Raw genomic sequence first — 24,230 nt, 5'->3', positions numbered from 1 at the left:
CAAAGGAAGATAGCAGGCTGTATACGGCATTAAGTTGTAATTTGCTGATCTTTATGTCATAACTTAAGGTTGAATTATTCAGGTATCTGTATTCCAGAAAGAAACTACAAAAAATTTTAAGTTTCACCATTATAAAAAAAATTTTTTTTTTAAACCGGATTGCATTGTAAATGAGAAAGACTGGTCTAATATGTGTGTGGATGCTGTCTGTCTAGGGGAATTGCAGAGTGCTACTGACTAAATTACATTTAGTCATTTTCCTTTGGATTCCATTTTAGTCAGTTATAATCAATACACACCAGTAAATCAAAATATCATAGCAGAATGTTAATAGAGTTCATTTCAGTAAGCTAGAGGGATAACTGAACAGGCTGGAGTACGTGCTTTGCATGCAGGAGGCCTGGCTTCAATCCCTTGAGCACTTAGGAATAACCCAAAATACCAGGTGTGGCTCAGAACTAACAGAAAGAGCTAGGGGCAGGGAGATAGTTCAGAGGAGTGCCTACTTTTCATGTGGGAGACCCAGGTTCAATCCTCAGCACTGCATGGCCCCACAGGAAGCACTGGGGAACGCCTCTGGAGTAACATGTCAGGAATAGCTGAGCAGCACGAGATGTAGCCCTAGAGCAACCAAAGATTCATTTCAACTCAGAGATCATGTCTTGTATCTCTGATTTTGGTATCTTCAAATGGGTGCCTCAATTAGTTGGATTGTTTTGATTAAGAAATTCAGTGGCAGAAAGAATTTTGTATTCTTTGTTGGCCTCAGAATTTAAAAAGTTTAAAACCATTATTGTGTGCATCTCTGCATGAATCTTTATATCTGCTTTGTGCTCAATCCAACATTATTTTACTATACATGAAATATATGAAGGCGAAATTAGAACGACCATGAAACAAATTTTGCATGTTAACTTTGGCAAAGAGTGCATCACTGAAAATGAAAAAGTTCAGGTCATTTTTACAGCTATAAACTTCACTGTCCTCATTATATCCTCCAGACATTGGAAGAAATTTAATTTTCTATCCCTTTAGTGTGCCCTGTATTCAAGTAAAACAAAATATGAAAAATACAAAAATCTAGAAAACAAAGGCTTTTAAAACTCAACACTAGATGATGAAAAGCCTTTGGAGTTTATTTCTCTTTTCAACCTCTTTTGTAAAAAACCCCAGATTCTTACTGGTTGGATAAATGTGATTCATTTTTTGTTTTGTAATGCAACTATTTTGATGGTTGGCTTCACAGCTGAGGCGAGCCACCATTTCAAACCCAATAACAGGAGACTTGGAGACGGTACATTACAGAATTAGCAAAAGGTAAGAGATGTGTATGCTGCATATTTTGCCCGCTAATGAGTGTTTTGTACATCCTACAGGAATTATTTTTTTTAAGGGAAGTAGGTCATTTTCCGTCTCCAGCTCAAGTCACTGCCCTGTTTATACGCATGGATAACTGCTCTGTGTTTCACAGGTCTTTCTCTTTAACTGGAAGTTGTTTTTAATCTTAGAGCTGCTACTCTTAGGGAATTAATATGCTTTGCATCTCTTAAAGTCAGAAATCAGATATCCAGGAAGTGGCCGATACTGTTTTCTCTTCCTCTTTTTTGCCAAAGTTGTTGGAGAAGCAGGGGGATGGGGGGGGGGGGGAACCAGCTGGATTAATGTGGAGATAATTTTATTTTTAGTTGTTTGACATTCACAAATGTGCATTCACATCATTCTTTATGGTGATTGTATTGGTATTTTTTCATACATCTTATAAAACACCATGTCATTTTGGAGTAATCTATATTCTTCTTGTTGGAGTTTTTATTTAAAAAATCTTGCTGACTGATGTAAAAATTGGCAATGAAAGAACAGAGTTATTCTTCTGAGCTCCATCTTCCAGCTGTTATTACTTGTGAACTTTGTTGCCTTTTTTGCTAAAAGACAGTTTTATTTTGGTGGAGATTTTAAAAGACAATTCTTTACCAAAATGCTAAAAAGTAATCAGACTTCTAGATCTGAGAAAGCTCCTGTGAAATGCATTGCTGTAAATCATTTTCATACAGCTTCAAATATTTTTTTTGAAAGTGAAAGGACAATCTACAACAAAATCTGTCGATCCATTTATCTTGATTTGGAAGTGGCATTTCTACTGCCTTTTTTTCTAAATGCTTTTGCTGATTTGAAACCATTACCTTCCATCTAGACCAATCTGAACCCTTCCAATCACCTGTGGCTTGGCAAAACAAAACAAAAACTCCAAATTGCCTGCTACGCGAGTAAGTCCTTGTCCTTTCTCTTTTTTTTTTTTTTTTGTAGCTGAGTCGAGCTACAGTACATGACCCTGAGACTGGAAAATTGACCACAGCACAATACAGAGTGTCTAAGAGGTAAGGGAATATTGGGGACATTTTTAGTTATATTTGGACCATTTCATTTCTTGAAAATCTGATTTTTCATAAAACTCCTGATATGGTTTACAAAATCTAGACACTGGTATTTAATGAACATCTGTTCCTGAATTTTCATGGTGAACTAATAAACAATTAGTTTTACAATAATTAGATTTTGAAATACCTGCTGAAATTTCCCAAATCATAGCTAGTATGTGAAGTTGTACTATTATATTGATGTTAAGAGAGGTGCTATCACTCACTGGAATAAAATAGAAAAAGTTAGAGTATTTCTGAGAATCTTTCAGGACCCTTTTACTATTCCACATATCTTTATTGAACATCAACTGCGTACCATGCCTTCGATAGATTCTGCAGAGGTATTGACAAGCAAAACCAAGCAGAATTTATATGCATTTGAAGCTAATGATTGTGTGACATGAATAGTTGTATGATGTTAAACAACAAACTATTATAAAATTACTGAGATGAGTGCTCCAAGGAAGATATGGATGATCAAAAGATATTGGGGGCATTTATCTTCTCCTCTTTCAGGGGCATGGAACTAGCTTCTTCCTGATGAGCTGCATCCTGCAGGTAGTCACCAAATCCCTGATTAATGGAGATATGGATGGTTCTGGGAGAACAGCTGCTACCACCCTCAACTCTCATGACTACTAGGATGGTTGTTGTAGTTTCTGACAGGGCTTACCTGACTGTAATCCTATTAGATATAAGAGGCTTGGTTGATTTCATGAAGAACACTTTCCTTACAAGTTGAGTGTCTACAAGATACTTCTTCCCTCTTGGAAAGAAGAGAGTACTGACAGAACTTTAGTCTTTCAAAGAAGCTGACTAAAGACAGTCCCACTGGGCTGGGATGTTCTGGTGTCTGTAATATCTGAGATTGGCCTGGATGCCTGACGTGACATATAATGTATACTGATTTGTCTCTGAATTGAAAAATCATGGTACAGAGACAACTGCAGTGTTACATCTGGAGAGAACATTCACAGTGGAATTTATGAAAGCAGAGAGAGAGTGTGTGTGTGTGTGTGTGTGCGCGCGCGCACATACAGCACCAGGTGTTATTCAGAGTTTACTCCTGGCTCTGTGCTCAGGAATCACTCCTAATGTTCTAGAGGAGCATTGCAGCAGCAGCAATGAGAGGACGAGAGGAGGAATGGGAAAAGAGTGGCCTGTACCATAGATTACTAAAATACAGATTTGTCAGGTATCAAGTCATGCACCCAAACAGAAAGCTAATAAGAAACAAGTCAAAAGCCTTGCTTATTATCCTTGTTTTTAGAATTTAATTATGCATTTGGGGCCCGGGGTTGAAGCTAGGGCTTCTTAGAAACCCGCCATTATATATTTTTGAATGTTTTGTTTGTTTGTTTTGGAGACCACACCTGCAGGTGTGCAAGTGTGCAGGATTTACTTCTGGTTCTGTGCTCAGGGATCACTCCTGGTGGAGCTCTGGGGATCATACTTGGGCCAGCCACCTGTAAGGGTAACATTTCACAGAACATTTCACATTTCCTTCTGGAACTCCTCCTCACTCATTCTCCAGGTGTTCCTTAAGTCTCGATTCCTTCTTGCCCTCCTGTAGAGACCCAGTGATTTCATCTAGCCGAAAGGTTAGTGTTCATACTAATCTCTCTGCCCAGTACATTCTTAATCACTTGCAAAAACTTCAGATGATCACTTTAATCAGCATTTCTTCAGAGAAGAATTGATTCCTCTCACTTAATCACTTAATCACTTAACTTCCTGTTAGTCGTCGATTTGCTCGAGCAGACGCCAGTAACGTCTCCATTTGTCCCTGTCTCATGCTAGTGTAGCCCAATGGCATCTGTTCGCTCCGGGAACATGAAGGGCCTCAAACCGATCATTCATGATCTTGACGAAGAAGTCTGACCATCTGGTAGGTGGGCGGCCACGTGGTCTCTTGACATCCCGTGGAATCCAATCAGTAACAGCTCTAGTCCAACGGTCGTCTTTAAATCTCATTACGTGACCAGCCCATCTGATTTTCGACACCTTGGCAAATGAGACAGCGTCCCTGATCCTTGATCGTCGACGGATGTCAGAACTCCGGATTTGTTCTCTCATTTGAGTGAAACGTGATATTCCAAGCATAGCTCTTTCTATTCTTCTTTGGGAGACCTGAATAGCGTTCTCATCTTGTTTGCGTAGGGCCCAGGTCTCTGAGGCATATGTTAATGCAGGAAGAACAGTGGAATCAAAGAGATGTGCCCGGAGCCGGAGGTTCTTCGTCCTCTTAGCTATTTCTTCGACGTTCTTGAAGGCGTTCCAAGCCGCTCTCTTCCTCCTGCGCAGCTCGGGTGCCAGGTCATTTGTCATGTTGACCTCTCGACCTAGGTACACATAGCTGTTGCATTCGGAGATGGTCGTTCCATTGAGAGTGAATGGGGCGTCAGGAACAAGGCTGTTTCTCATAAACATTGTCTTCGTAAGATTCAGCTGTAGTCCTACCTTTCCACACTCACGGTCAAAGTTGGCCAGCATTTGTGCCGCTTGGCTGATGTTTGGTGTTATTAAAACAATGTCATCAGCAAAGCGGAGGTGGTGTAGTTGCCGACCGTCTATCTTCACTCCCATTCCTTCCCATTCCAGTTGTCGCATGATGTTCTCGAGGGTGGCACTGAAGAATTTCGGTGAAATGGTATCACCCTGCCGCACCCCTCTCTTGACATCAACGATCACTTCTTTGTAGAATGGTGAGATCCTGGTAGTGAATCCGCAATACAGCTCACGGAGGATCCTGATGTATTGGGCTTGAATGCCCTGATTGGCTAGGGCTTCAATGACCGCTTCCGTCTCAACAGAATCAAAGGCCTTCTTTAAATCAATGAACGTTAAGCAGAGCGGCATCTTGAACTCCCGAGAAACCTCAATGAGCTTGGTTATCGTGTGGATATGGTCGATGGTGCTGAATCCTTTGCGGAACCCTGCTTGCTCGCATGGTTGTCCTTCATCTAGTGTTCTGCCAATCCTATTCAGGATGACTCGAGTGAACAACTTGTAGGTGACAGACAATAGGCAGATCGGGCGATAGTTGCCAATGTCATGGATGTCTCCCTTCTTGAACAGTAGTACGGTCCTGCTGGTTTTCCATTGGGATGGAACCTTGCATTCAGACAGGTAGCGAGTGAAGAGCCGAGCCAGTGTATTGATGAGTACTGACGGCAGGTTCTTCAGGTGTTCAGGTCTGACTTTGTCTGGGCCGGGTGCTGTTTGTTTCTTTACCGACGAAATGGCGTGTCGGATTTCGGAAGGGAGAACGTTGGGAACGACATACCCATCCTGTGGAATTTGGTATGTCGGCAAGTGGACATGGCTATTGAAGAGATTTGAGTAGAAGTCATGGATAATCTTCTCCATTGCCGTTTTGGAAGATGTGATGGATCCATCAGGACGTCGGAGGGCAGTCATCTTGGTCTTATAGTTGGCGAAGGACAGGCGGGCATTACGAATACTTTTCCCGGCTTCTGCCGCATCTACCAGTACTTCTGCTCTTCTCTCTTTGAGGTCTTCCTTGATCGCATCTCTGCACTGCTTTGCAAGCTCGGACGTTAGCTTGCGGTTGCCTGAGGCATGCGCCAAACCACGCTGGCGAATTGGCTCAAGAGTTTTCGAAGATAGGCGACTTTTTGTGGCTATCTCTCTCTTGGCGTTCCTCGCACATTCATGGAGGTGCTGAACCAGTCGATCGTATTCCTCGTCAATGTTGTCAACAATGGCATCTTCCCATGTTGCCGCAATAGTATCAAAGAGTTCCCAGTTGGTGGTCATTCTGGGAGTTCTCTTTTTGAACTTTGCAGCCCTTTCTCCCCGCTCTGTGAAGTAGAATTTTGCACGAAGGAGACGGTGGTCCGATCCCGTTCGAAATTTTGGGACAACAGCGACATCAGTCAGGCAAAACCGTCGATTGAATATGATGTGGTCTATTTCGTTGTGGAATCGTCCACCGGGAGACTCCCATGTCCATCGTTTAGATTCTGCCTTCTGGAACTGTGAGTTACCATGAATGGTCTTGGTCGACATGATGAACTCAGACAGTCTCTCACCCTGTTCGTTCCATTCTAGGCCATGGGTCCCGATGTGAAGTTCTTCAGCTGATCTTCTCGGTCCTATCTTGGCATTAAAATCACCCACAATGATCTTGTAGAAGGTGTGGTCTTCTTTATGAAAGATTCCTCTCAATGTCAGACTAACTCAAATCTTACGCGCGCACCCATACTGTTTGTCTAGCCCCAACTAGAAGTGTTTCAAAGGTTTTTTCCTTTGCCTAATAATTATTAATTGCTCTATATTGAGGAATAAAATTGAGATGGTCTGATCTGCATTTCAGATTATTTTCATACCTTTATACAGTCAACATACTTACATATATGCCAAAGAGAGAATTAGAAAACCCTTCATTCTTGAATAATGAAGTTTATGTTACTTAAGCATAAATGTATTAATCATTGACACCCCTAGCAGTTGCCATAACATTGATACAACAGAATGTTAGGATAGGATAATACTAATCCTGTTAATTGTTGTAGATACTATACCTGCCTTTCTGATGGTTTCTTAGCACAACTTGAGAAAATATATTTACTATTTTGAAAATAATTCACTAAAGGTAGTCCATGAAATCAAGAAGAATATTAATGGTATATTTTCCTGTAGAATGGATTGAGAAATGTAAATTTCAAAACTACTATTTATCCTAGTCCATTTCAAATAATATATCAATCTCATAATATACCAATACATAATAATATTAGTATACTACTATACTAATGGGCTGGAGCGATAGCACAGCGGTAGGGCATTTGCCTTGTGCGCCAGCCTGGCCAAGCTGGGTTCAATTCCTCTTCCCCTCTCAGAGAGCCCGGCAAGCTACCGAGAGTATCTCGCCCGCACGGCAAAGCCTGGCAAGCTACCCGTGATGTATTAAATATACCAAACACAGTAACAACAAGTCTCATGATGGAGACGTTACTGGGCCTGCTTGAGAAAATCGATGAACAATGGGAGAACCGTGACCATGACTAACCGGGATACTCTTGGTAGCTTGCTGGGCTCTCCAAGAGGGATATATATATATATATATATATATATATATATATATATATATATATATATCCCTCTATGATTTGTTGCCTACTGTCTGAACTCCATCAAATATGGTAATATGGTGTGGTAATTATGGAAAATGGGCAGGGAGTGTCTTATGATGTGTCGAGAGGCCACCTGTATGGCAGAGCCTGGCAAGCTACCTGTGGCATATTTGATATGCCAAAAACAGTAACAATAATGGATCTCATTCCTCTTACCCTGAGAGAGCCTCCAATATGGCAGTGTTGGGAAAGATGAGTAAGGAGAGGCTGCTTAAATGGGAAAGACAAGTAAGGAGAGGCTGCTTAAATCTCAGGGCTGGGACAAATGGAGAAGTTACTGGCACCCACTAGAGTAAGTCGAACAACGGGATGACAGTGATACAGTGATACTAATAGTATATCAATCTCATCTACAGTAGTAAAAAATTTCTCCTCTTCTCCTTTGAAAAAGAGTAAGATTTGAGTTAGTCTGACATTGAGAGGAATCAATTCTTCTCTGAAGAAATGCTGATTAAAGTGATCATCTGAAGTCTTTGCAAGTGATTAAGAATGTACTGGGCAGAGAGATTAGTATGAACACTAACCTTTCGGCTAGATGAAATTACTGGGTCTCTACAGGAGGGCAAGAAGGAATCGAGACTGAAGGAACACCTGGAGAATGAGTGAGGAGGAGAGTTCCAGAAGGAAATGTGAAATGTTCTGTGAAATGTTACTGCATGAGCAGATGCAAGGAGAATTTCAAAAGTCTCATGAAGATGGAGGTTGATATTAGCAAGAGCAGTATTGATGGGATGATAATGAACTAAACCTAGGCTGGAATTGAATGAGAAATGAGGTCTCTGGCAAACATTGACTTGAAGAGTGGGGAGAAAGGGGATGGTAACTGAAGGGAGATTGAGCATTGAAGGAACTTTTTTTTTTTTCCAAATCTTTTTCTGCTGCTAAGATTGAACCCAGGACCTGGTAAATTGTGACGCCACAAATGTATAGTGACGCACTGGCATTTGGAACTCTCAGCCTCATCCCAAGCCAAAGGAGAAAATTTTTGACTTTATTATTTTTTTAATGAAAGAAACTTAGCCTAGTTTAAAATATTGTTGTTGTTGTTATTGTTGTGTGTGCTTTATGGGCAGAATTATTGAGAGGGAAGTTAATGATAGAAAGCAGAAGATGGAAGATAGTAGAAGGTATTATCAGTAGGAAATGATCGGAATGAGCTCAGAATGAAGAAATAGGCGTGAACTAAGAGAAACAGAGGTTGGGATGTGAGTCCTAGTGAATCGAAGATGAGGCTTTCGGTTCAGTCCGCAGCACCGCATGGCCACCCAGGCGTAGTCAGGAGTGGCACTCTGGGGCCTGCGCACTGCCTGCCCCTCCTTAGCACCACTGGGCATATCCCTGCAACAGTTCCAAACGAAAATATGTAAAAGGAACAGATTCAAGGGCAGGTTGATTGTATGGGTTCTGTTTCTATGGACTGGGGTTCAAATTAGAAGAGAGTAAGATTGAGACTCCATTCACAGTTGCTTGTGATATTTAGTGGAAGATACTTGTCTGCTCTCTTACTTTCTCTTCATTTGATATCACAGGTATAAGTCTGGAGAAGAGAAATTTATTGAGTACATTTTTTCCAGGCAGTTGAATTTAGACTTTTATCAAGAACATTATTAAGATGAAGGCGTATGGATTCAAAGCTTGATGAGAGGTGACGAAAAAAACAAAAGCAGATAGACTAAGGGAGAAAACATATATAAAGGGGATAATGTACTGAGGTACTTTTTTTATTGAGATATAGTTCTTGTACTGTAAAATTTATCCTTTCAAAGTGGATGATATAGTGGGTTTTTAAACCATGAATGTTACCTTAATTGCCCAATATTTTTATCATCCTAATAAGAAATTCTGTACCCTTTAGGAATCATTTCATATTTCCCCTCCCCTCCTGGGAATCACTGTTCTCCTTCCCTGTTGATTGACTTATTCTAGATATTTCATGTTTTAAGTGGCCTTGGTATCTGGCTTATTTCATGTAACATTTTCAGGGTTGGTCCATGTTATGGTACTTATCAGTGCTTCATTCCCTTTCACGGCATAGTAATTTATCACAGGGATATGTGTGTAGATATAGAAAAAGCACATTTTGTATGATTCATCAGCTGATGGCTATTTGTCCAACTTTGCTATGCTTCTGTGGGGGCTGGAGCTAGAGCACAGTGGTCAGGGCGCTTGCCTTGCATGCTGCTGACTCAAATTCGTTCTCCAGCACCATATATAGTCCCCAGAGCCCCATGAAGGGTGATCCCTGACTGCAGAGCTAGGAGTAAGCCCGAAGCACCTCCAGGTGTGGCCCCAAAACCAAAATAATCGTAGGAAGAATACTTCTGTGAATAGAGTATATACTTTTGTATGAACATGTTTTAATTTGCTGTCTGTATATAGCTAGATGTGGGATTGCGGGATTATTTCGCAGTTTGAGGAACTCCCAAACTGACTGAACCATTTTACATTCTTACCAACACTGTATGAGCAAGTGTTTCTTTACATTCTCATCTTATGAATGATATTGTCCATCTTTATTATAATGGATGTGTTTGCATACCTTTGAAAATTTTATTTATGTAATACATGAAAAATTTCTCACTCTCTTCCATCCTCATGTTCACTTCATATAGTGATACCAAGAAGGAACAAAATGTTTTCAGTATGATATGTAATTTTTAAGAATTAAAAAGGATTCTTAATGAAACAGCCTTTAAAATTATTTTGTGATTGAATCACTGTGAGGTAGACCCTTACAAAGCTGTTCATAATTAGATTTCAGTCATATAATGTTCTAACACCCATCCCTCAATCAGTGCACGTTTCCCAGCACCAGTGTCCCCAGTGATAACCCTCCCCAGGCTGTCTCTATGGCAGGTGCTTTTCTTCTCTGTCTCTGTCTCTCTGTCTCTGTCTCTGTCTCTCTCTCTCTGTCTCTCTCTCTCTCTCTTTCTCTCTTCCTTTTAGGTAATTGTGGTTTGCAATACAGAAACTGAAAGGATACCAGGAATAAATGATACATGGTTTGTCACTATATAAAGAAATTGTGATATCAATACACAGTTGGATACTGTACCTACTTTTAACACTCAGTTCTTGTCCAGTGTGATCATTTCCAGCAGTTATCATCATAGTGAGGAACAGCCTTTTTAACATTAATTCAACCCTTTTATATAAACTTATTTTATAAGTAAAAATATTTTTCCAGTCTGTCACTGTAAAATGTCTTTTAAACATTCATTGGTAAAAATCACATCAAACAAGTACACCAATTAAATGCCTTATATACAAACTTATTGTCCCATATGACTTTTAACTGACAGCTGTTGATTTTCACCTTCTGAGTACAGCTAATATTTTTATTCTTGTTCTCAGTGCATGGCTTTCTGGCTATGAAAACCCGGTGGTGTCTCGAATTAATATGAGAATACAAGATCTCACGGGACTAGATGTTTCCACAGCAGAGGAATTGCAGGTAGGTGATAAGATTTTCCTTAAATTATATGTTGTTATATTTTCTGTAAGTTTTGTTTATACTGTTTGGTTAATATAACCAGTGCTCCTATAGATTTTGTGTACAAGTTTTGTGCCAAGATTTGCATTTCTCTTGGGTCCATCTGTGGAATTGATGGGACACATAACTTTTTTGAGGAAATGCCAAACTGTTTTCCAAAAATGATTGCACCATTTTGCAGTTTCACTAGCAATGTTAAAAGGATTCTAATTTCTTCATATCTTTGTCAACATTTTTTCTTGTTTACTATAGCCATCCTTTAGTGGGTTTGAAATATAGTCTCTGGTTTCAGTTTTCAAGTGACTTTTTTTTTTTTCTTTTTGGGTCACATCCAGCGATGAGATAGCACAGCGGTAGGGCGTTTGCCTTGCATGCAGCCAACATGGCTGACCCGAGTTCGATTCCTCCGCCCCTCTCGGAGAGCCCGGCAAGCTACCGAGAGTATCTCGCCCGCACGGCAGAGCCTGGCAAGCTCCCCGTGACGTATTCGATATGCCAGACACAGTAACAACAAAGTCTCCAATGGAGACGTTACTGGGCCCGCTCGAGCAAATCGACGATCAACGGGAGGGCCTTTACCTTTACCTTTTACCCAGCGATGCACAGGGGTTACTCCTGGTTCATGCACTCAGGAATTACTCCTGGTCGTGCTTGGGGGACCATATGGGATGCTGGGAATCGAACCCAGGTGGGCCATGTGCAAGGTAAACTCCCTACCCGCTGTGCTATCACTCCAGCACTCATGTGCCTTTTAACATGATGAACGATATTGAGCATCTTTATTTTTGGTCACACCTGGCATACTCAGGAGTTGCTCTGCATAATCATGTGGTACCAGGGCTTAAACCCAGAGCTCCCTTGTGCAAAGCATGCACTCCAGCCCTCTGAGTTATCTCCAGGCCAGTTTTGAACTTCTTTAATGCTTTTGGTCATTTATATGCTTTCTTGAAAAAAAATTCCTATTTTCTGTTTGTTTTTTTTTTTTTTTTTTTGCTTTTGTATCACACCCAGGGTAGTTCAGGGGACCATGTGCTTCAGGGGATCAAATCCCCAAGGTCTCCTGCATTCAGAGCATGCTCAGATTATTGTGCTGTCCCTCTGGACCTCAGATCGCCCCCGTTTTCTTTTCTTTTCTTTTTTTTTTAAATGTAGGAGTACTGCTGTTTATTCAGCCACTAGATTAGCTGATTGAATTAGGCATGAACTCCACCTTACTTTTTTCTTAATTTTTTATAATTTTATTTATTGAATCACCGTGAGAGCACTTACAAAGCTTTCGGGTTTAAGTCTTGGTCATACAATGAAACACCTGTACCTTCACCAGTGCCCATTCTCCACCCCCCAATACCCTAGTATACCCCCATTCCAAACCCTCCCCCTACCTAAGGGGGCAGATGATTTCCACATTACTCTCTCTCTACTTTGATTACATTCAATATTTTGACACCAGACCCACCATTATTATTTGGGATTTTACCCCATCACTCAGATCTGCCAAAAAGGCAACAGTAGACAATTTGTTTTCTATTGCTGGTTACGAATAACATGATGTTGCACAACAGCAGTGGTGGCTGCATGATTTTGAAATTCCAAAAATTTTAACAATTAAATCTGGAGGGATTTCTGCCAAAACCTGCTGGGTTCCGAGATTCGTTTCTGAGTCTCTAGCATCATGGCCATTTAACAGCTTGATCAGGAGTCAGAGAGGCCATTCATGGGAGCAACTCAGGGTCTCGCAGCGGTGGGGAGGAAAGAGCCCACTTTACCCCCATCCCGTGAGTCTCTGCGTCTCGTCACTGAGGGCCCAAACCCCCATCCCACACCCTCCCACTACCTCTAGTGCAGATGATTTCCACATTACTCTATCTCTACTTTGATTACATTCAATATTTTGACACCAGACCCACCATATTTATTTGGGGTTTTACCCCAACACTCAGATCTGCTGAAAAGGCAACATTAGACAATTTGTTTTCTGTTGCTGGTTACGAATAACTTATGGTGTCGCATGGCTATAGTAGTGGCTGTGAGATTTTGGAATTCCGAAATTTTAACAGTTAAATCTGGAGGGATTTCTGCCGAAACCTGCTGGGTTCCGAGGTTTGTTCCTGAGTGTCTGGGATCATGGCCGTTAAGCAACTTGATCGGGAGCCAGAAAGGCCATTCATGGGCGGCAACTCGAGGTCTCATTGGAGTGGGGAGGAAAGGGCCGGCTCCACCCCCATCCTGTGAGGCCCAAAATGTCTCGTCACTGAGGGCTCAAAACTGACTGCCCAATTGCCTCTGGAAGATGGCAGCCTGAGCTGCCTAGGGGGAGCAGGCGGAGGGACAGCACCTTTCCCCCCTGGGATGGCCTGGCGACGGTAATCTACTGCGGGGTCCGGACGCATTTCTGCCAAAAGCCCCTGGGTTCCGAGATTTGTTTCTGAGTCTCTGGGATCACGGCCGTTAAGCACCTTCATCAGGAGCCAGAGAGGTCGTTTGTGGGCAGCGACTCAGGGTCTCATTGGGGTGGGGAAAAAAGGACCGGCTCCACCCCATCCCTTGAGGCCCTATGTGTCTCGTCACTGCAGGCCTAAACCTGACTGTCCAGTGGCCTCTGGAGGATGGTGGTCACCGGGCCGCCAGGGGGAACAGGCCAAGGCACGAAACCTATTTCCACCTGGGGTGGACCAGCGCTGGTAACCTGCTGCAGGAAAAGGACCCATTTCTGCCAAAAGCCGTTGGGTTCTGAGATTTTTTTCTGAGTCTCTGAGATCTTCGCCATTAAGCCACTTGATCTGGACCCAGAGAGGCCGTTTGCGGGCGGTGACTTGAATCTCGTTGGGGTGGGGAGGAAAGGGCCGGCTCCACCCCCATCCCGTGAGGCCCCGCGTGTCTTGTCACTGCGGGTGCAAACCTGACTGTCCGATGCCCTCTGGAAGATGGCAGCCACCGAGCTGCCTAAGGGGAGCAGGGGGAGGGACAACACCCTTTCCTCCCTGTGCCCCGTTTTCATTTAAAAAATTATTGGGACCAGAGAGATAGAGTAGTAGATAGGGTGTTTGCCTTGCATGAACCTGCTGTACTGTTCTCTCTGGCCCCTAAAGCATATTTTGGTGAGGCAGCACAATTGGAAGTACTCAGACTGTCTCCTACTCCTGTGTGTAGGAATTCACTTCTAGCTTTGTAGGCCACATGAAAAGCTGGGGATCAAATTGGGGTTAGCGGTGGTCCAGGCAAGTACTTTAAATCCTATTTTCTCTCACCAGCCCTCCAAAATTTGTTCAAGAAACCATTCTTTTCTATAGAATTGCCAAGGCAGTCTGGTAATTTCAAACATTAGATATACTGAGAACTACATTTCTTTCTTTGTAAATAGTCCTCTTATCAAGAAAAGCTTGAATATTACTCTTTTTCTATTTTCACTTAGAAGACGAAGTGACCATCTTTTCTCTGTCTTACAGATTGTCATACTTTTTTCAGTATAAATTTACTTTCAAGATTTTATTCTTTGTGCTTTCAATTTTAAATCTCTAAGGGTTTGAAATTCTGGTTTTTTTTTGGGGGGGGGGGCGGGAGCACACCCACTCTTGCCCAGGAGACCAAATGGGATGTTAGGGATCTAACTGAGGTAAACTGTGTGGAAGGCAGTTGCTGAACTGTTGTTTGAGCCCGTCTGAGGAAATCTTTTATTGTGGAGTAATTTTCCCCTAGTATCACTTTCTCCAGAATGTTCATCTATGTTCTTTTTATCAAATTCACTTTATAAGTTTGCTTTTCCCAGTTTTCTCTGATTGCATATCTGTAATTTCTCAAAGAGCAACAGTGCCAGCATTCTCCTTGTCAACTCTTTCTCCTGTATCGCCACTTAAGCTTTCCTCCTGCCCCTCCCTCTGCTGCTACTGTGATGATGGAGGGTTGCAACACTCACACTTGACTGGGGCCAGACTCCTATGTTGTCATACTTGTGCACTTTGGTTGTGGGACCAGGAACTGTATCCAGCATGTTGATTGAATTTGTAGCCTTGTGTGCTTTGCTTTGTCTGCATGAGCCAACTAAGGACTACTACAGTGATTCATCACTGTCAAACTTTAAAAGCAGCAACTTGGCTGGTCTTTGATCATAATGTTCCGCTATTTGTGGACTGATGAACTAGCAGTGACATTTATGCAATTACAGTTAGCCTATCATGGTAATTGAAATTTCAGCTATTTGAGCTATCTCTGGTGCTCATGGGTTTCTGGCATTAATAGACTCCGAAGCTACACCATAGTATTTGAGATTTGTGCATTTTTGAACTGTGCTATGCAGGACATTATATTTAAATTTGTTTAATTGCACTTATTTAATGGTGGCCTACATTCTCTGTAGTATTAGTTTGCTAGTGATTAGTAACTCTTCAGTGTGTCTCTTTCTTTCCTGACCTGTATTTTCACCTGCCCAACCTCCCTAGAGACTTCTCGAGGCTACTAGATCTGTTTCCTCAATAGAAGCCATTCAGAGTAGCTTCATTTACAGAGAGGTGGGGTTTCTGTGGGCAAATTCTCTTAAATAGGTTCTCCTTTCATTTCGTTAGTAACTGTAGCACTGTCCTTCCTTTGTTCATAGATTTGCGCCAGCGGCACCAGTAATGTCTCCATTGTGAGACTTGTTACTGTTTTTGGCATATCGAATATGCCACAGGGAGTAACAGTCTTTAAATTAAAGCCTACCTTCATTTGTCATATGGAGATAGAAGGAAGGAATTTAGGAAGACAATCATTCTCCTTATCTTATCAATAACAAAACTGTGATTGTACCCAAAGTTATATATACTTTGTAACAGAGAAACCTAGAACTTAACTTGACCAGTTTTTTTTTCCTTTGCTGTTTAACATGAAGACCAACTAATTTGTTGAGAATAAGTTGATGTTGAGAATAAATAAGTTGGTGTAACTTCTGGATTTTACCTTAGGGAAAATATATGTAGGAAAAGGGATTTTATTGAAAGAGGTTGGGAGTTAGCATGTTGAGCTAATTTAGAGAATGTTAATTTTGATTTTATTTAAATTTCAAATAAGAATGATTAGGGCAAAATATTAGAAATATCCAAATTATAATTCTAGAAAAATTTAATTCTGAAAATGATAAGATTCCAGTTTTAATTTGGTATATGTTAGGAGGAAATGTCCACCCAACAATTGCTAAAGAAAATCACATTGACAAAGGTTCTAAAAATAGTATATAATAGTTGTCCTTGATTCCTTGTGAACGCTTATCGATTTAAAAAGTACTTGTCATTTCCCTTAAAGTACCTGACCCTGATGTAAGGGACGCTGGCTTTGGGCCATACCCAGCAGTGCTCAGGGTTGGGGAGCACGTGGTGCCAGGGATTGAGTCCGGGCCTCCTGCAAGCAAAGCATGTGCTCCAGCAATTTGAGCTCGCTCTCTGGTGCTCCTAGGTGTTGTTTTCTTTTTAAAAAAATAGTATCTTGATAGTTATTTTTTTCATGCTTTATTTCTCTCCTTTTAGGTAGCAAATTATGGAGTTGGTGGACAGTATGAACCCCACTTTGACTTTGCACGGGTAAGTTAAATAATGGAAACTGTTCTACTGAAGCTTAGACAAGCAGGCTAATTCTGTTTATTTCAGGTCTAAAATATTACAGGTTTTCCAGACCCTTTGCAAACACAGTGGAATAGTAAAAGCATCTAGATGTATAAAACAAGATAAGAGAGTTTTGCTTTTTTTCTCTTTTGTTTTCTGTCAAGGAGGCCTCCCACGCAGTAGTTGGGAGCTCTGAGGGCAGTCCTGCTGATTACTAGGTCACCAGGCCAGATGCTGAGTGCTTGAGCCCAGCTGTAGGGGGTGGCTTGGATCCAGCAGGGCGGGGGACCATCCAGTGCCAGGGTCTCTGCATGCCAGGCATGTGTTCCAAGGCCTTGACTGTGTCTCTGTTCCCTTCAGATACTTCCAAGGCATTGGTAAACCCGGGAGAAAGTAAAGGGAATTCTAAAAGGCTAACTGAACAAAAATCGGAGACTAAAACGAGAAAGTCCGAGGAGGATGAAAAGCCGAGGTGCAGAGCTCAGAAACCGAGAGAGCTGCCCGCTGTAGGCCAGCTCTTCTGTCTCTTTTCTGATCATGGCTCCTTCCCATCTTGTGCCCTTCCTGTGCAAAATGCTTGTGCAGACTGCTAAATCTCAGACCCCTACAGCATGCCTGGGCTGGAACGATAGCACAGTGGTAGGGCGTTTGCCTTGCGCGCAGCTGGCCCAGCTGAGCTGGGTTTGATTCCTCCGCCCTTCTCAGAGAGCCCGGCAAGCTACCTAGAGTATCTCGCCCACACGGCAAAGCCTGACAGGCTACCCATCATGTACTCAGTATGCCAAACGCAGTAACAAGTCTCACGATGGAGATGTTACTGGGCCCGCTCGAGCAAATCGATGAATAATGGGAGGACCGTGACTGTGACCATGACTGCATGCCTACAGCTCCAAAAGGACTATACCCTCAGTGAAAGAATAAGGTGGAAGTCCGCCATGATGCAGCCACGTAAAGGAAGAGTTGTCTCTGCTGTCCTGGCTGAGGTTGGAGAATTATGAGGAGCATCTTCTAGGAGTTGGAAAGTGGATTAGAGTTTTTACTGCTGTGGGACAGGAGCACTTAAAAAAGTTACTCAGTTTAGGGGCGAGAAAGACAGCACAGCAGGCAGGGAGTTTGCCTGGCATGTAGCTGACCCACCTTTCTTCCCCAGCACCACATATAGTCCCCTGAGCACCACCAGATGTGGCACAAAAATAATGAAGTAGTTCAGTTTAGTAGTGCTCCTTGGCTTCAACAACTCCTGCCTAATTTCTCTCTGAAGAGAAGATATCCTCACTCTGGTACCTTAGGAATTTTAAAGATTTAATTCACTCTTTCTGACTGTATAGTTCATTAAGGGCCTTACATGCCTGAGTCCCTGGCTTTGATCCCCAGAACCACTCGGAGCATCTCCAGATGCAGCCCAGGAGACTGTTGAGTGCCACATCTTTTGGTTAAACTGCTGACAGGGACCCCTGGGCACTGCTTGAGAGGCACCTTGTCCCCCCCCGCCCCATACACACACACACACACACACACACACACACAAGTAGATATAGCAAACTGATGTTAAGGCATCATAGTAAACAATGCCCAGGATTTAAATTTTTGAATTATCACATACAGGATATAAAATAGCTGTTAAAATAGAAAATAAGTGACTGGAGGGGCTGGAGCAATAGTACAGTGAGGAGGGTGTTTGCCTTGCATATGGCTAACTCAGGTTCAGTCCCTGGCACCCTATATGGTGCCTTGGCCTCACCAGGAGTAATCCCTGAGCATTGCTTCTGGTCCAAAAACAAAACAAATTTACCCACAGATAGTAAACTGCATGGGTGTGCCCGTGAGGGCCTCATGTCTTATTTTCTTTTTTTAAAGCTAAAACTATATAGGGGAATTAAAACAGGGTCATCATTGATAACACGATATGTGCTATAATTGAGTACGCATTGAGAACAAACTGAGAACTCCAGGGCAGGGGGAGAACAGGTGTGTTGTCTTGGGCTCTCTGAGAGAGACGGTGAGATAACTGTACACCAGCACCACTGAAAACACACTACTTTAACTGTAGTGAATTAGAAATGATACATTAATTATCCTAATAATCTGATAGTGATTATTTAGGCTAACAAATCTCTCCCCACCTCAACGTTGAGTGTATAAATCAACAGCTGACGTGTACTTAGACACTAGGTGTTATAAAGGAAGGTTCTTGTTGCTTTTAGTGTACCTTCGGCATATTTTGGAGGTTTAGTTGACACAGAAGACTCTGCATTGCTGATTTAGTTGTATTTTTTTCACAGAAAGATGAACCGGATGCTTTCAAAGAGCTGGGAACAGGAAATAGAATTGCTACATGGCTATTTTATGTAAGTCATTGCTAAAAATCTTGAATTGGGGATTTGATCTTATGACTTTTATGTGTGTGTTTAATTAGTTAAGTTTTAAATAGGATGGTAAAAATGAGCAGAATATACAGCTGAGTTAAAGGGATGACTTTATATTGTAGTATCATGAACCAAAGGAGAAAGAAAAGACTAACCAATAGTTCCTCTGCTTATAGTTATATAATACATTGTTATGTATTATATAACTGTAAAATTGTCGTGTATTATATAACTATACCTCTTACTCAAATCTTGAGATAGCACTTCATTTTTTTTTCCACTATAGTAAAAGCCCCATGGGTAACCATTTCTACCTGCTCGTCTGAGGTTCAAGAACAGTTTCTGTATTTAGAATTTTTTTCATAAACATATAAAAACTCCACTGATAGCACAGCGGTAGGGCGTTTGCCTTGTGCGCAGCCAGCCCGGCCAAGTTGGGTTCGATTCCTCTGCCCCTCTTGGAGAGCCTGGCAAGCTACTGAGAGTACTCAATATGCCAAACACAGTAACAAGAAGTCTCACAATGGAGACGTTACTGGGCCTGCTCGAGCAAATCGATGAACAACGGGAGGGCAGTGATAAAAAAAACTAAGCTTTGAGGATATTTGCCTCAGTGTAACAGTGTACCCCCAAAAGAGAATAACTGACCAGTCTTTTAATTTTTCTCAGAGTTGTGTGACTAGACTTACCCATAGTGTTTCTGGGCCTGGATCTTTTGTGCTTTGCAGTCGGGACAGATAGCTGGCTCTGGGTTGCTGAAGGCTGAGGCTGGTTGTCAGGATTCCTCTCTGTGGCTTGGGGTTCCTCACAGATGATGATCGAATGGCAGAGCAAGTATCCCTCTCACCTTCCACCCCTCCCCCCCAAAAGGGCAGAAGCACATCACGTTTTTATTACCTCATCTCAGAAGTACAATAAGTAACATGTTGAGTTCTGATCCCTGAGGCGATATAAAGGTCCACAGAGTACCAATCTAGTTCACCTTTAAGTGTGATATATTTATAGACTTTTTTTTGGTGGGAAGGGTCTACACACAACAGTGCTGAGGACTATGTGCTAGGGCTCGATCCTGGGATGATTACATGCAAGGTGAGTACCTTACCAATTATACGATTTTTTGGGCTTCTTTTTATCAGATTTTTTATCTGTATGTATATCTTTCACTTATCAGATTGACAGTTGTGTTTAGTTATATATTTTGCCACAAGTTTTCAGAGCCATTAGTATTTACTTCTTTGTATTTGTTGGTTTTACATTTCTTTATGAATATTGATGCTTTCTTACTTGGTCCAATTTCCACAAATACTAGACTTTTAAACAATCAGATTGTTAATTATTATGCCACCTTTAGTTACATAGCCTTTTGATCAGCGTTCATTTCCCTCCACTATTGAAATGCTTTTTCCAGATGGGCCACATACCACCCTCTCTAGCTGTTCTTCATAAGCAACTTTTAAGTTTTCCAAAGTTAGAGAAATTTCTCACTGCTTACGAGCTGCTTCTGTGTAGTTGATTATACTCTTCATCTTGGTAAAGTGTCCTTCTTTATCTAAATGAGACAGCTTCAATCAAGGTAAAAGCATTATGATCAAATTTTGGGGGCCAGAGTGTATAATGGGTAAGGCCCTCGCATGTGACTGATTCCGGTCAAATCCCTGAGCACTGGTGTGACCCCAAAACAAAAGTCAGACTCTTATTTGGTATAGCATTTTCCTGGAAAATACTAGCTTTTTGTTCTCACTGTTTCAAGAAAGGGATTTTGGTATCTAACAAATGAAATTCAGGGCCGACATCACTTTAGACCTGACTTTGGGATATCTAATATGTAGTTTGGTATTACTTTGTTTTGTGATATAATTTATTTTGTTTATGTTTTGACAAAAAATTTTCTATCATGTTTCCTCTGCTTCCTTTCTGTGCTTGTTCAGTTAATATTTCTCTCTACTTTGAGAAAGGACAGACTGATTGTAGCTTAATATTCTTCTTGGTGTTTATTTCTATTTTCTTTAAATTTGTTTATTTAAATATTTATTGAGCACCTGTTATTCTTTTGTTTTAGTGAATCCAGGAGTGCTCAGGTCTTACTCCTGGTCTGCAGTAAAGGATCGCTCCTAGTGGTGCTAGGGGGACCCTGTGGGATCTAGAGATCGAACCTAGGTTGGATGTGTGCAAGGCAGATGCTCTCCCCACTGTACTGTCGCCCCAGCCGTATACCAGTATTCTTGAGAAAATAATATTCTAGGCAGTAAAGCTCAGCAGTGAATGAAACAGATGAAAACTCTGGCCCCTGGATATTATAGTTTATTGCAACAAATCACATAATTGACCCCTATGTTACCTGGTTTATCATTTTCAGTTTAAGTGTCTTTTAAAATTTGTACCTCCTATTTCCCTTCAGCATCTAATTTTGAAATGGATAGGGGCTGGAGAGACAGTGGTTCAGGCACTTCCCTTGCATGTGACTGACCTGGCTTTGATCCCCGTTGCCACGTATAGTTCCCTGAGCCCTGCCAGGAGTGGTCCCTGAGCCCTGCCGGTGTAGCACCCAAACCTAAAAAAGTAACAGAATAGTGTTGAGGATGTGTCTCCAAGGGGCTTGATTCCCTGGCACTGCATGCATCTCCCTGACCCCCAGAAACACCTGGAGTGGTCCTACACCCCCATAAAAATTGAATAGCATGCACAAACTTGTCCCTGTAAGCGGAATTCTAGATGTTTGACTTCTTGTTTTCAGTGTTAAACATGCCATTGTGAGGAGGATGTAACTGCTCTGCAGATCTTCTGATAATACTCGTTTCTCTTTACAGATGAGTGATGTGTCAGCAGGTGGAGCAACTGTTTTTCCTGAAGTAGGAGCAAGTGTTTGGCCCAAAAAGGTAAAAACTTGGTCAGTTCAGTTGTGGAAGAAGGGTCTCTTAATTCACGACAAAGAGACCTTTACTTCATAGTCTATTATATGAATTGCGTTTTAAAAAAGGTATTCTACTCTAGGCAAAATTTTGAATATTTTTATAGTATAACTTGAGGTATTCAGCCGGGAGTTAGTACTTAAAACTTTCATTTTGGGGCCAGAGCAATAATATAGCAGGTAAGGCATTTGCCTTGCATGTGGCCAACCCAGGTATGATCCCCAAGTATCCCATATGGTCTCCCGAGCACCGGTAGGCGTAATTTCTGAGTTTAGAGCCAGGAGTAACCCCTGAGCATCACTGAGTGTGACCCAAAAAGCAAAAACAAGAAACAAACCACAAAACAAAACAAAATTCCCTTTTCATTTCTAAATGGGTTTCAAATTACGCTTTACCTTCCATCTTGCTTGTTTAAGTTTTGTTAGCTTTGTTTTGACGAATATTCTTTTTGGTTAAGCAATTCAGTGCTATTAATATTTTCGTGTGATTCCCCAAATAAAAATTTGGTAAGTGAGGGCCATACCTACTGGTGTTCGGGGATTGAACCAGAGTTGGCTGCCTGCAAGTCAGTTGGCTGCCTGCAAGTCTGGTGCCTTACCCCTTGTTCCATCTCTCCAGCCCCCAACATTTTGTGAATGGCATAATCCCCATCAGATGACAACTGACATGACATTGAGGGGCACTTACACAAGAAACAGAGAAAGATTTGGTTACTTCAGAAAGTGATGATTTGGGGACAATTTTGTATTTTTTTTCCCGCAGGGAACTGCTGTTTTCTGGTATAACCTGTTTGCCAGTGGAGAGGGAGATTATAGTACACGACACGCCGCCTGTCCCGTGCTAGTTGGAAACAAATGGGGTGAGCATTTCTTCTTGGTAGACTTGAAGCACGGTTCTGGTCTTGGTTATATTACTACTGTTTCAGCTGTTATGCCATAAGCTATTAGCAGGAAGTTGAATCCAAGACAGCGTTTTCCCCTCAGCGGGTTCCCAGTCAGCTCTGGCTCCCAGCAGAGTGGGGTCCACAGCTGCCTGTCAGGGAAGCCTCACCCAAGAACTGCTTCCAGGCTTGGGGCTGAAGATAGAACATTGGTCTGCCAGGCCTTGGTGGGAAGCTGGGGAGGCCCCGTTTTGTGGCCACACAGATGCAGTTTTGCCACATTAGAAGAGCAATAAATAGAAGGCCAAGTTATTTTTAATAGGTACTATTTAACTGCCCATTTCATTTGCCCAGAAATTACATGTGCTCAGAAAGATGAAAGAGAGACGCCACATCATCCCCAGGGTTTCCACAGCCCTCTGAGCCCAGCAGGATAATGCAGGGCTTAGAGCACCTGCCTTGCAAGCATATGGTCACCAGCTTCTGACCCCAGTGGCCCACGTCCACAGTCCTGCGCTGCACTTTGGGCCCCTGCACCACAACCAGTGTGGGTGGCGCACACTCCCTAGTGTGTGTGCTGTGACTGAGGGCACTTGCCCTGGCAACAGGCGATAGTGTTACTGTCAACAGTAACAACAAAGGGATGGGGGGCAGAAGAGGGAATAACATAAGTACTTCCATGTATTTCTCTAAGTGATTGAGAGCCATTAAACTAGAAATAGAATGAATATACTTCCTTTCTCTCACAGTATCCAATAAATGGCTCCATGAACGTGGACAGGAATTCCGAAGACCATGCACCTTGTCAGAATTGGAATGACGAATCGGCCACCCGTCCTCTCCTGTTACATGCTAATGTGTCTGATACACACATTTCGCAGTCTTAACTTTCAAGTTTACAATTGACTAACACTCCATGATGATTCAGTCATGAACCTCATCCCATTTTCATCTGTGGACAATCACTAACTTTGTGGGTTTGTTGGTGTTTTTTATTTTTTTTTTCAAAGTAACACTAAATCACATACAAGACCTTGAAATTCCCTTGGTATCACAGAAGACAAAGCATCGGATAAAGTGAAGAATTTTTATATCTGTATTTTGAAGAACTCTTTGTCATATTAAACATAATTACTATAATTTGATAGTATCTCGTCGCCTCTCACCTGGCAGGCGGTAGGCTCTGCTGGGCCCTGACGTCGGTGTGTGCCTCAGCGCTGCTCTCTGAGCACTCGTGTCAACTCAGACTCTCCAGCATCCACCCAGTGCTTGCCCCCTGCAGAGCTGTTCTAAGTGGTTTCCCCCCTCCCATGTCCTGTACCGAATTGCAGTCCTTTGCTCATAGTTCCTCGTTGGAAAAGAATCTATTTGAGTTTGAATACTCTGATAAAAAAACTCCTAACACAAAGTCCTGCCTGGGCACACTGGGCCTTCTC

The 24,230-nt window shown here is 42.1% G+C and overlaps 1 protein-coding gene across 2 annotated transcripts in view; it reads left to right on the top strand.

The window, feature by feature from the left end:
- Positions 1 to 23,885, top strand: part of P4HA1 (prolyl 4-hydroxylase subunit alpha 1) — a 61,259-nt gene extending 37,374 nt beyond the window's left edge. The window contains exons 9-15 of one of the 2 annotated variants that reach the window (XM_056113340.1): positions 2,305 to 2,375; positions 10,931 to 11,034; positions 16,569 to 16,618; positions 18,922 to 18,987; positions 21,813 to 21,881; positions 22,677 to 22,773; positions 23,544 to 23,885. In XM_056113340.1, the coding sequence (XP_055969315.1) occupies positions 2,305 to 2,375; positions 10,931 to 11,034; positions 16,569 to 16,618; positions 18,922 to 18,987; positions 21,813 to 21,881; positions 22,677 to 22,773; positions 23,544 to 23,614 (528 nt within the window). In that variant the 3' untranslated portion in view covers positions 23,615 to 23,885. Of the gene's footprint in view, positions 1 to 1,246; positions 1,318 to 2,304; positions 2,376 to 10,930; positions 11,035 to 16,568; positions 16,619 to 18,921; positions 18,988 to 21,812; positions 21,882 to 22,676; positions 22,774 to 23,543 lie in introns of both variants that reach the window. The other variant, XM_056113343.1, reaches the window with a different exon arrangement.
- Positions 23,886 to 24,230: the final 345 nt, after the last annotated feature.

The sequence above is a fragment of the Sorex fumeus genome, unplaced genomic scaffold, assembly GCF_029834395.1.
Source record: "Sorex fumeus unplaced genomic scaffold, SorFum_2.1 ptg000020l, whole genome shotgun sequence".
In the NCBI taxonomy this organism is placed as follows: domain Eukaryota; kingdom Metazoa; phylum Chordata; class Mammalia; order Eulipotyphla; family Soricidae; genus Sorex; species Sorex fumeus.
The sequence above is the reverse complement of the archived record's forward strand: the minus strand, read 5'-3'. Positions and strand labels throughout refer to the sequence as shown.